General features: G+C 41.4%; 2 protein-coding genes across 8 annotated transcripts in view; one reads left to right on the top strand and one right to left on the bottom strand.

Moving 5' to 3' along the window:
• The window catches only part of ASIP (agouti signaling protein), a 107077-nt gene that overhangs the window by 26165 nt on the left and 68614 nt on the right, over positions 1 to 12298 (top strand). The window lies entirely within an intron of this gene.
• Positions 5691 to 6866, bottom strand: LOC109389585 (E3 ubiquitin-protein ligase SIAH1-like). Its single transcript, XM_019655213.1, is given in 1 exon segment — positions 5691 to 6866. A coding segment is annotated over 1 exon segment (849 nt). The 5' UTR covers positions 6542 to 6866; the 3' UTR covers positions 5691 to 5692.

The following is a 12298-nucleotide window of genomic DNA, read 5'->3' as shown; positions in this document are numbered from 1 at the left end:
CCACTTGGCCGGCCCTAAACTTTTAATTAAATAGAATGATATAGTATATTTTTTCATTAAAATACTCGTATACTTAATATACAGTATTATATTAGTTTTGGGTGTGCACCTTAGTTATTCAATATTTATATACCTAACGAAGTGATCACCACGATAAGTCTAGTAACCATCTGATATCGTTACAAGGTTATTACAATGTTATTGACACTATTCCCTGTGCTGCACATTACATCCCCATGCCTTATTGATTTTATAATGGAATTTGTACCTCCTATACCCCTTCACCTTTTTCACCCATCCCCTCACCCTCTTTGGCAACCAACAATTTGTCTATGAGTCTGCTTCTGTTTTGTTTGTTTTCCACATATAAGTGAAATTGTGTGGTGTTTATCCTTCTTTACCTGACTTATTTCACTTAGCATAATACCCTCTAGGTCTATCCATGTTATCTCAAGTGGCAAGATTTCAATCTTTTTTATGGCTGAGTAACATTCCATTGTGTATATATACCACATCTTCTTTATCCATTCGTCTATCAATTGTGCACTTAGATTGCTTCCATATCTTTGCTATTGTAAATAATGCTGTTATGAACATAGCGCTGTGTTTATCTTTTCAAATTAATGTTTTCATTTTCTTTGGATAGATACCCAAAAGTGGAATTGCTGGGTCATATGGTGGTTCTATTTTTAATTTTTGGAGGAACCTCCATACTGTTTTCCATAGTGGCTACATCAATTTGCAAGCCCACCAACAGTGCGTGAGGGTTCCCTTTTCTCCACATGCTTGCCAGCACTTCTTATTTGTTGTTTTTTTGATACTAGCCAATCCGACAGATGTGAGGTGATGTCTCACTGTGATTTTGATTAGCATTTCCTTGATGATTATTGATGTTGAGCATCTTTTCATGTGTCTGCTGGCCATCTGTTTGTCTTCTGTGGAAAAATGTCTATCCAGGTTCTCTGCCCATTTTTAAGTTGGATTTTTAAAATTTTGAATTGTGTAAGTTCTGTATATATTTTGGATGTTAATCCCTTATTGGATGTGTCATTTGCAAATATCTTCTCCCATTTAATGGGTTGCCTTTTCATTTTGTTGATGGTTTCCTTCACTGTACAAAAGCTTTTCATGTGGTATATACTCTTGTGTCTGGCTTCTTTTGTTCAACATGACGGTTTTGAGGTTCATCCATGTATAACAGTAGTTCATTCTTTTTTATTGCTGAGGTTTCGTTAGATTTCTGTACCACACTTTGTTTATCTAGTCATCTATTGGTCGACATTTGAGTCATTTCCAGTTTCTGGCTATTATAAAGCTGCAGTAAACATTTGTGTACAAGTCTTTGTCAGCAATCACTTTAACATGTGTTGTAGCTAATATATTTGTCTGGAAAGACCACCCCACTACTACTAGCCAGAGCATCTCTGTGAGCTGCTGAGAGCTGAAAGAGGGCAGTGTGGAGAATTTGTCTCAGGCCTGGACAATCATAGTACCTCATTTTTTTTGCAACAGTAATTGGTCTAAGGCTCAGACATGTGACCAAAGAAAGCTTAGAGTCTTTTCCAGAAGAAAGAAAATCTTTTTTTTCCATGTGGGTTGCTAAAGTGGGACTATGTAAGCTTGAAACTGCAACACCTTTCTTCCCTGGTGGCGTAGAGGAAGCCCTTCTATGGTTGGAGAGAATAAGAACAATACAGAGGGGGAAATGGGGAAGGAGGATGAGAGAAAGAGAATCACTACCTTCTCCAGGAATTACTTAAATGCCTGACAGAATTGGGAATCCAAAGAACTGAATAAAGAAGACACTGGAGGCCAGAGCAGAAGGATGTAGTAGAGACAGCTGAAACCCATGAATCATGCTATCAATGCCCTGAGCTCCATAGTGCCAGCCTTTTCTTAACTAAACAAGAAATTAGACAAGGAAGCTGCCAGCCTGAGGCCTTGACAAAGAGGGGTAAGTTGACTCCTCACTGTAGAGCAAAGAGATCACTAAGACAGCGAACTGTTTCCCTACCACTCTTTCCTCTCTACCCATCCTCAGTTCAGTCCAGCAGATATGTATTGATATCTGTCAGTGAATGGATGGGTGTGATGGAATCTGGGAATATAAAGATGAATAGGACAGTCTCTCCTTTCCAGGACCTCACACATCAGTAGAGGAGGGATAACTCCTTCAGCCTGGAGGAGAGGGGAGTAAGGAGCTAAGCCTTAAAGGATAAAGTGAAGGGCCGGCCAAGAGGCTCAGTTGGTTAAGAGCTCGCTCAAGAGTTTGAGCTCTGAGCAACAGCGGTTTGATGCCTGGCCCGAGCTAAACTGCCACTATGCTGCCAATAGGTAGCAGGATGGCTCAGCTAAAAAAAAAAAAAAAAAGGATAAAGTGAGAAAGAGATAAGAGCACTACAGGCAGAGGTATAGAGACAAGAAACATTTAGTGTTCTAGAGTATATGGTCAAAGACCGGGAGTAGCCAGAAATAGTGCTGGAGAAGCAAGAATGGATCATGAAGGACCAAGAATGCCACACTAAGAAGTTTACATTTTATGTTGTTGGCATTGGGAAGTTGTACAGTAAGTCCCCGACTTACAAATGAGTTCCGTTCTGGGAGACCGTTTGTAAGTCGGATTCGTTCATAAGTCCGATAAAGTGAGTCTGACATACCTTTGACACTTCTAACAGTCACCTCCACATCACCACTGCTTTTCCTCTTTCTTCCGGACATCCTGGGCTCTGATTGAGCACTGTAGTACTGTACACTATCACACTGTACAGTAAGCACACAGCAGCACAACTGTGACAATGTCCGGCAGACACGTGAGCTACTTCCGCAATTTGTTCGCATCTACGAATGTTCGTTATGCGAGGTCCGTATCTGTGAAAGTTCGCAACTCAAATGTTCGTAAGTCGGGGACTTAACTGCGTTAGTTTTTGAGAGCTGCCATAACAAAGTACCACAGATTGGGGGACTTAAACAACATAAATTTATTTTCTCAGAATTTTGGAGGCTAGACATTCAAGATCAAGGTATTAACAGATTTGGTTTCTTCTGAGCCTCTCTCCTTGACTTGTAGATGGCTGTCTTCCCCCTGTGTCTTCACACTGTCTTCCCTCTGTATGTGTCTGTGTCAAAATTTCCTCTGCTTATAAAGATACCAGTCAGATTGGATTAGGGCCTCATTTTAACTTGATTACCTCTTTAAAGTCCCTATCTCCAAAATACAATCACATTCAGAGGTACTAGAGGTTAGGACTTAAACATAATAAATTCTATGAGATAACAACTCAGTCCATATCAGAAGCCATCGAAGGATTTTAAGTAGCAAGGGCATGAACAGATCTGTACTTCAGAAACATTACTGGTAATAGCGTGGAGGATAACTTAAAGGAGGACAAGACCAGAGGCATGAAGGCTTGTTTAGGAGGCTTTTGGAATTGTCCAGGCAAGAGATGATAAAGCCTGGATTAGAGAGCCTACTCTTAGACTGCTGCCTGATTAAATATAAATCACCTCTGGATATAGTGGCCATTGAAGCAGTTGATGACTCTTCCCACTAGGACAAATGCTGTTACATAAGATGTTTATGCACATTTGCTTCGAAGGAGAACAGTATGAAGTGGAATGAGGCAGTAAGTTCTAGGAAGGATTCTTCAACTACATCCTGGTTTTATAAGGGTCCCAAAGTTTGGCTCATGTTCCTTTACTTGTCACTATTTTTAATCCCTATTCCTACTCTTGTTATGGAGGTTTATTTTTGATGTGGTAGAAAGGCCACAAATTGTGGAGTTGGTTCCCACTTAGAGCTTTAATTCTGGCAATTACTAAGTGAGGAACATTGGGAAAGTCATTTTATCTCTCTGAACTTCAGTTTCCTTATATGTAAAATGGGGATAATCATCATCATCATCATCTACCTCACAGGTTTGCTGAAAGAATTAAATGAGATCATGTATGAAAGGTATTTTGTAAAGAGCTGTACACTTGTTACTTATTCTACTTGGTACCCCCAAAGGATGTTTTTGTGTCTATTGGTGGGAATGGGAAGCAGATATTCTTTACATAGCATAATGGTGGCTACGCGTGATTAAGCTACCTGGTATGAGCCCTAGATGTGAGCCTTAGGGTACCTCTTTCTTCTAGAAGGGGATCCCCAGTCACAGGAGTTGGTGGGGTATCAGTTGTATCAACATCTGAGAAAAATATGACTCTTCTCTGGGCTCTTTGGCTCTGATTACCAGGAAACAAACAAACAAAAAATGTAGTTCGATTTCAGTAAATGTTAAAATTTAGGGGCATGTTTAATATTACTAAAACAAAAGGAAGGGAGCAAATAGACAAAAGCAGAGGGGGAAAAAGGGTTAAATCCACAAAAGGGAATATGAAAACAAAAGGCAAAAGCAGAAAAGAAACTAGAAAAAGATCAAACAAAGACTTTTGTCAAATGTCTCGTATTTCAGATTTCTTATTCATGTCTCGTTTCTTTAAGTACAAGAACCTTCTTATTCATATCTCATTTCCTTAAGTACAAGTACAAGGAGAGGAGCTATTCTTTTTAATATCATTTATGTATGTGTATGGTCAATGTCATTATTAATAATACTGTTATTAGCAAGAAGTGATTCCTGGGAATTTTGACTTAAGCTTATTATTATATATAATAACTAGAATTTCTGTGAATTATATATACCTCACTCAATGCAAACAGAATATTAATATCCCCTTGACATAAGATTTTATTTTATTTTTTTGTTGTTTGTTTCTGTTTTGTTCATTTATTTTGTTCTTTAGATTGCACATGCAAATGAAACCATATGGCATTTGTCTTTCTCTGTCTGACTTACTCCACTCAGCACAATACACTCCAGGTCTATCCATGTTGTTGCAGATGGCAGGATTTCATTCTATTTTTGGCTGAGAAATATTCCATTGTACATATGTACCTCATCTTCTTTACCCAGTATTCCATTGATGGACACCCAGGCTGCCTCCACGTCTTGGCTATTATAAATAATGCTGCAATGAACATACAGATGTTCCCTTGAAGTAGTGTTTTGGGTTTCTTAGGGTAATACCCAGAAGTGGGATTACTGGGTCCTTTTCTGTCTCTTGTTATAGCCTTTGTTTTAAAATCTACTTTGTCTGATATAAGTATTGCTACTCCAGTATTTTTTGTTTTGTTTTCCTCATTTTTATGAAATACTTTTTTCCATTCCTTTACTTTTCAGCACTATGTATTGACTCACAAAGGGGGAAAGCAGTGGTCCAAGACCACTCAACATGGCTTGTCAGTTAAAGGAAAAAAAAAAACCCAAACGCGCGCGCACGCGCGCACACACACACACACGCACTCACGCAAAACAAAACCAAAAAAAACAGTATTTATCAACAGTATACTTAATCTACAACAAACACAAACTCAATTATTTTACAATGCTTCCTTTCTTAATACAAAAGATGCCCATCTTGGGTGTATATATATATATTTTTTCAGTGGTTTACTGTTGACTTATTTTTAAATATATTAGTGTTACTACATGCAACTGTTTCCTGTATTTAACAGCCTTTCCTTTTATTTACCTTCATGTGTCTAGCTTCCACCTACCAAAAGTTTCAGGTTGGCAGGCAGATGGGTGCCTATTCTCTGTGAAATTGAATGCAGCAGTTTTAAACACTGGCCAGAAAATGTTTGATTGCCATTTCAACACATGGAAATAGTTACATTGATGCCTAAATTGCCATTTTCTGCAAAAAGCTGTGCAATGCTGGTGTCAAACACTAGACAGTCACTGTTCATAATGGCTGTTGCAATCCCCTCGTGAATGGATCCAGGAGTGGCCTCCCAAGTCAATCGCCGCCTATGACCGTTTAGCTCAAGCCGATAAGCAAAATTTTCAGCTTGCTTGCGTGTTCCTATCAGCTGGACGATTGCAAAGAACTGCTGGTGACCGTCATATTTTTCCTGTTTCTCCAAGACTAACATGAAGTGGAAGCCAAAGCAGGACTGCATCATCACCCAGTCAACAGCACCGGGAAGATTAATGTCTGTGGCCAGAAAAACTATGTCCTCTCCCTGGAGGGTTGTGATGGACTTGTGCTGGTGCATGAGATGGGGCATGACAGCATCCAAAGAGCCTTGCCACTTACAGGAAGCACCAGGGCACGGGCAGGAGTAAGGCCTAAACTCACAGAGCTCTTCGTGGTCTGCTTTTTCTGTGTGTGGCAGAGTTATCTCACATCCCGAAGAAGCATATTTACAAGGGAAAAGTACTGAATTAGCCACTTTCTCCATCGCCAAGTTGCGAATGGATCCCAGGGGGCCGCGTCAGATTGGACAACATGTGAGCTTTGGGCGACAGTTGCTACAAACAAGATGGCCACTCTGACACTGAAGGATGGGTGGTAACACATAGTCAAAGCAGACCGGACACTCAAAAAGACTGGCCAAGTCATTGTTGGACGCGGTTGTGCCAGTCAGGGCAGGCACCCTCTGGGACGGTGTGCACTTGGACGTCCCAGTAGGTAATGCTGTCGCAGTCTGACGGCTCATTTCTGTGGGCGGAGAGCGCGCCTCGGACCCGGGTCCCGGCTCACACGCGCTCCGTCGCCGCCACCCCCCGCCACCGCCTCTTCCCCGCGTCGACACCGACGGGACACCCTGGGCCGCCGCCGCCACCGCCACCGCTCGAGAGCGCGCCCCGCAATGGCCGCCGCGGCTCCCCCGTGGCCGCCGCCGCCGCCGTTTTGCGCGTCCTCAAGCCCGCTGCGCGCTCCCGCTAAATACCACACACTGCGGCGGCTGCCATGAGAGGCGCGGCCCCGCGCGCCCGCAGCCCGGAGGGGCGGGCATAAGATTTTATTTAATGTTTTAAAAATGATTATTTGGGCCAGCCAAGTGGCTCATTGGTTAAGGGTTGGCTTGGGAGCGCGAGCTCTGAGCAGCAGGGCCCTGGTTCAGATCCCACATGGGCCAGTGACCATGTGCCCTCTACAGCTAAGATGGTGAACAACATCTCGACCTGGAGCTAGGCTGCCGTGAGTCGCCGGCAACAGCGTAGGCTGCAGTGGGGCTGCAGTGGGCTGCCATAAACTACAATGAGTGGCCGGCAGCCAGCTTGAGCAGCCAGCAGCCGGTGTGAGCTGCCGTGAGCCGTCGTGAGCAGCTGTCCAATGACCGGCGACCGACTGCCTCAGCCGGGAAGAACGCAATGATAATACCAACATGGGCCAGTGAAATGACGTCCTCCACAACTAGACTGAAGAACAAAAGGACAGCAACTTGTCTGTTCCCCTTCCCCGATTCCCAAACGCTGTTCCCTCCACTAATTCCCCAATAAAATCTTTAAAAAAAGATGATTTAATTGATCAAACTTATAATGCTTCTAAAAATCATACCGTAGAGGGGAATGTTTCTTCAAATAAGTCTGATATGTTTTCACATGAGAAAATTTAAACTTCTCAAACTTGAAACTGAGTACTAACAATCTTCTTTTATAATTCACCCAATTCTCTTATACAGAAACTAGAAAACATGGCAAAAATTTTGATCCCCAGATGAGATCAGGGATTAATTAGTTCATTTAACAGATACGAATATATATTGAATATGAGGCTTTTTGTCAGGTGCTAGGTGTAAAGTGAATAAAACAGACATAGCCCCAGCCCTTGTGGAGTTATATAGGAGAGTTAGATAGTAAATAAATACATAAATATAATCAACATATAATTATAAATTGATAACTTTTATGAAGGAAAAGAACAAGTTGCTGTGAATTAGAAACACAGTGAAGACTTCAGGTGTGGGTTGCTAAGGAAATGATATTTAAACTGAAACCTGAAGTAAGAATCCTGAGAACAAATGGGAGAAAGTAGTTTAGGCAGAGTAAACAATATTTTTATAGCCCTGAGACAGGAAAGAGTACATCATAGCAGGCTCATGTGGCAGTTCTAGGGAGTCTGCTTTAGTCAAAGCTCGGTAAAAAAGATACTTCTTTTGTTTTTCCTGTCCTTATAGTTCACTCTGACTAATTGCTCAGTGTCGGGTATAGTCAAGGCTGAAATAACTGCTAATAGTTGAAACAGAGCTACCCAAGAGACCAGGGCTAACTCTGTCCCTGGTGAGGAGAAAGAGACGTGTGTGTGTGTGTGTGTGTGTGTGTGTGTGTTGGGGGGGGTGTCAGAAAGGGGGGACTCTAGCATGAACTTTATTTAGTGTATCTTCGTAGGCAGGCTATGTAAAATGTAAATGTTTGGTTTTTTCTTGACGCTTCACCATAACCTTTTTTACTATGTGAATTTTTCTGGTGATCTGGTGACCTGTGTGGTTCCTGTGTTCCCTATTTCTGTTATTGCTGCTCCTCCTGCCATCACCACCTTTGTGGCAATTTCCCAGGCCAAGCACCTTGGAGCCACCTTTGACTTTTCTGTCATTTGTCAAGAACATTAGATTGCACTTCTGTAGTTTACGTCCAATGAGTTGCCTCTAGTACATTCTCGTGGCCAATGACTATGCCAGGCTCTCCTGCTCAGTACCCTGGCTCTAGCCTCATCCAACTTAAACCATCCTTCAGGTTACTGCTGTGTTGATCTTCCTTGAGTACTCCTCTAATTCTGCCCCTTCCTTAGCTCTGACCTTTTACTTTATAAGTGAATTCCTATAAGCCGATTAACCCTTAGGCCTCAGAAAGCATCATCCTTAAGAGTACCTCAGCCATTGCTCTTGTTCTGTCTAGAGTACTTCTTCTCCTGCCCTCCACTCACTTTCTGGCCATCCCAATCCTACCATTTTCCAATGCTTTAGGGCATTCATTCATTCACTCATTCATTCTTTCACTAAGTATTTGTTGAGTGTCTGTTATGTGCCCGGTACTGTGCTAGGCACTAGAGCTACACAGTGAGCAAGACAGACAAAGTCCCCGCCCTTGTGGAGCCCACATTTTCACAAAGGGATGGTAAAGTTTCAACCAAAGAAATATATCAAGCCAGAATAAAACAGGGACATTTCCCACACAGTGGATTAAATAAGTTCCTATGAACCATCAAGATGAAAGGCTGCAGTTGAAATTATATTGAGAAGCTGATGGGCCACAACTTACTCATCATTGGTCTAGTCTAGGGTAGTAAAGAGAAATAGGTTGGAGAGGTTAAGAAGTTTATGGAAGGCATTGAACACACCAGGCTAATGAGTTTTAAACAGTTTAGAGACAATGAGGAGCATCCGCTTTTTCTGATCACTTCTTATAATTCAGATTCTAAAGAACCACCAGCTTTCTTCATATCCAGCCTTCTTCAACAAAACTGGAAAAGATATTACATATTTATCTTTATGCTTAGTGACTGCCTAACGACCTACACCTGAGGTTGCTTCTTCTAATAATTGCATTTTAGCCCTCTTTTGTAACTTTACACCTTTTTTTCCCTAATAGTGAGATCAGAGGCAAAAGAAATGTTAGAAATCAGAAAAGTCAAGCCATAAAATTTCATATTCACTTTCTTCCCAGGCAGACCAAAGTAGAACCTCCTAAACTTGTTCCCTAGAACCACTGGGGTCAGAGGACATGTGTCTTCCCAGTCTTCTCTATATCTTTTGGCTTTTGTGCTTCCTCTGGTGTGAGCAATCTATTCCAAGCCCCTATCAGCCACTTATCTGAGGGGAAAGCCCAGGAAAAGCTCTCCCTCCTCTGCCTTTACATGCCCTTTCCTGCCCTCTGCCCAAGTCTCCCAGGTCAGTTTGGTGCTATTTTAATTACACTTAGTGATATGTTCATACCATAATCCTTCTTGGCTGACATCCTACAACAATATCTCTTTGCCACTTGAATTAGCTAGACTGATAGTAAGGAAGTTTTAAAAAGAGCCTTGTTGGTGAATTTCTACATCTTTTTTAAAAGCTGCAGCTTCTCTACCAGGGAGAAAACTAGTACCAGCTTCCAGAGAAGAAACATTTAAATCTTATATAATCTAAGGAGAAAGGAATATAGTGTACGCTTTGAAGTGTTTTGTTTCTAGGCCTTCCCTGACTTGCTTGGAAACTTTAATCCATCCAAATCTCCTCTCCAAAGCAGATGTCTGTGAGAAAGAAGAGGGATAGCACAAAGGCATTTTCCCAACAATAAATCCCAGATGTGAGCTGCCCAGAATGGTGAAGTGTAGCCCTGCTGTCAAGTTCCAGAACAATCATGCTCTGAGTTCTCTTGACATGTGGTTTTATGCAATTTTAGAAAAAGAAGCCTAAATTTAGGAATAGATGACAAAATTCCATCTTTTCTACTGTTGCCACTCTTCTTGTGCTAAAATGACCTTATTCTCACCATCATACATGATCTGTGCATGGGTTGTGACTAATTCTAGTCTCTCTAAGGCTAGGATGATTAAAATATAACTGGGTTTAAGGCTTTGTCCTAACCAGTATTTATCCTCATGTTTGAATGGAGGTGATGATAAGAACAACAACATATATAGCTCTGTGCTTCCTAGATGATACAAGGAGGTATTTTTAGAAAAAGTTTAAGAAGGCTTGAAAAGGGACTGAGTATGGTGGAAATGGATGTGCCAAACTGTATGACAGAGAAGGAAATAACTAGCTTGGACATTTTTCAGGCAGATTTCAAAGTAGTGCCTTAGTAGTTGGAATTCAAGAAGCTCTGAAGAGAGCATTTTATTTTATTTTTTTTAATTTTTAAATTTTTTTAGCTGAGCCATCCTGCCACCTGTTGGCAGCTCAGCAGCGGCTCTCAGCTCGGGCCATGAATCAAACCGGGGACCCTGTTGCTCAGAGCTCAAACTCTTGAGCGAGCTCTTAACCAACTGAGCCACTTGGCTGGCCCGATAAAGAGAAAGTCTTAATCCCTGTTCTTCATCCCCACTGCCTTAGGTTTGGCCCTGTTCATGTCTTAGCTGGACGTTTAGTCTCTCTACCTCTAATTTGCTTCCCTACCAGTCTTCTCCTTTTCACCACTGTCAGAGAGTTCTTCACTGTTTACTGAATAAAGTCCAAATCTCATAGTATGGGAAATAAGGCCCCCTTAGCATGACATATCTGACCCTTTCTTCTCTCTTTAACCTCAACACCTCCCCCCACACACATCTGCTCTCATCCTCTAGCCACATGGAACTATTTGTGGAAAGAGCTGTCCTATCTCTGGTCTCTCTGGTTTTGCACATGCTGTGCCTCTACTGGGAATGCCTTTCCCCCTACTTGGTTTATTATTCTGTTGTCCCCACTAATGTAAGCTTTTGGAAGGCAGGGACTTTCTTTCCTCTCTACAGTGTATGCTACCAAGTTCAATACATATTTTCCAGTGAATGAAATTACCATTTAAAATTATTTTTACTTAGTAACAGCCTAATAGTCTGAGAAGTCTGTAATGCACTTATTGAGACCGAAGATAAATTATCTTTATTTTCAGAAGCCACAAAAGTTTCTTTTTAATACAAGGTGTTGCTGGTTGTTGATTCACTTATTTTTGGCTTCATTTAATGTTTAGCTCATCGAAGTTCATGAAAAATTTCAATTAACGATTGCGTTTAGAAGGAAGTCTATTAAAATGATGTCATTTAGTATGAATAATACTCACTAATATGCCCGAGAATGGCTGGATTTTCTGGATGTCTTAAATATGTGGCAGTTTCTTTTATGAATGATCATCCATTGTGGAAATGTCCCATTTCCACAAAAAAGATAGGTGCTCTTTTGATAATTGCCAGAAACTAAAAACATTCAGAGTGTATATATGCTGCCTGCAAAACAAATAGGAATATTTTTTACACATATTCATAGACTGTCCACATAATATGGCTTGCATGCAAAAACCTGTGGCCCGTTCACTGCCAACAGGCTTGTGGAACATGCCCGTATGGAGGGAGAGGGCATAGACTAGTGCTTTATAAATTAATTAAGTTAATATTTAAGACTAGCTGTACTGAGGTAGAAATATGGTTCCCTAAGTTGTATTTAAACTAACTGGGTTGAAATTCATAAAAACATGTAACTAACTTTTGAAATCCCACATCCAGCTTCAATTTTTTGCACATGAGAGGGTTTAGGAACCCATACGAGCTAGTTCTAATTTCATTCATTAATTTATTCAGAAACATTCGCTAAGTACTCACTATTACCAGTCACCATGCCAGGTACTAGAGATACAGAGATGAATAAAACAACCCCTAGGCCGGCCAAGTGATGCGTTGGTTAAGAGCTGGCTTGGGACGCCAGAGGGCCCCGGTTTGGATCCCACGTATGAGGGCCAGTGACACTGCCCTCTACAGCTAAGATGCTGAACAACAGCTCAACCTGGAGCTGGGCTGC

This window comes from Hipposideros armiger, unplaced genomic scaffold (assembly GCF_001890085.2).
Source record: "Hipposideros armiger isolate ML-2016 unplaced genomic scaffold, ASM189008v1 scaffold_238, whole genome shotgun sequence".
Taxonomy (NCBI): domain Eukaryota; kingdom Metazoa; phylum Chordata; class Mammalia; order Chiroptera; family Hipposideridae; genus Hipposideros; species Hipposideros armiger.
This window is presented reverse-complemented; position numbering and strand designations above follow the sequence as displayed.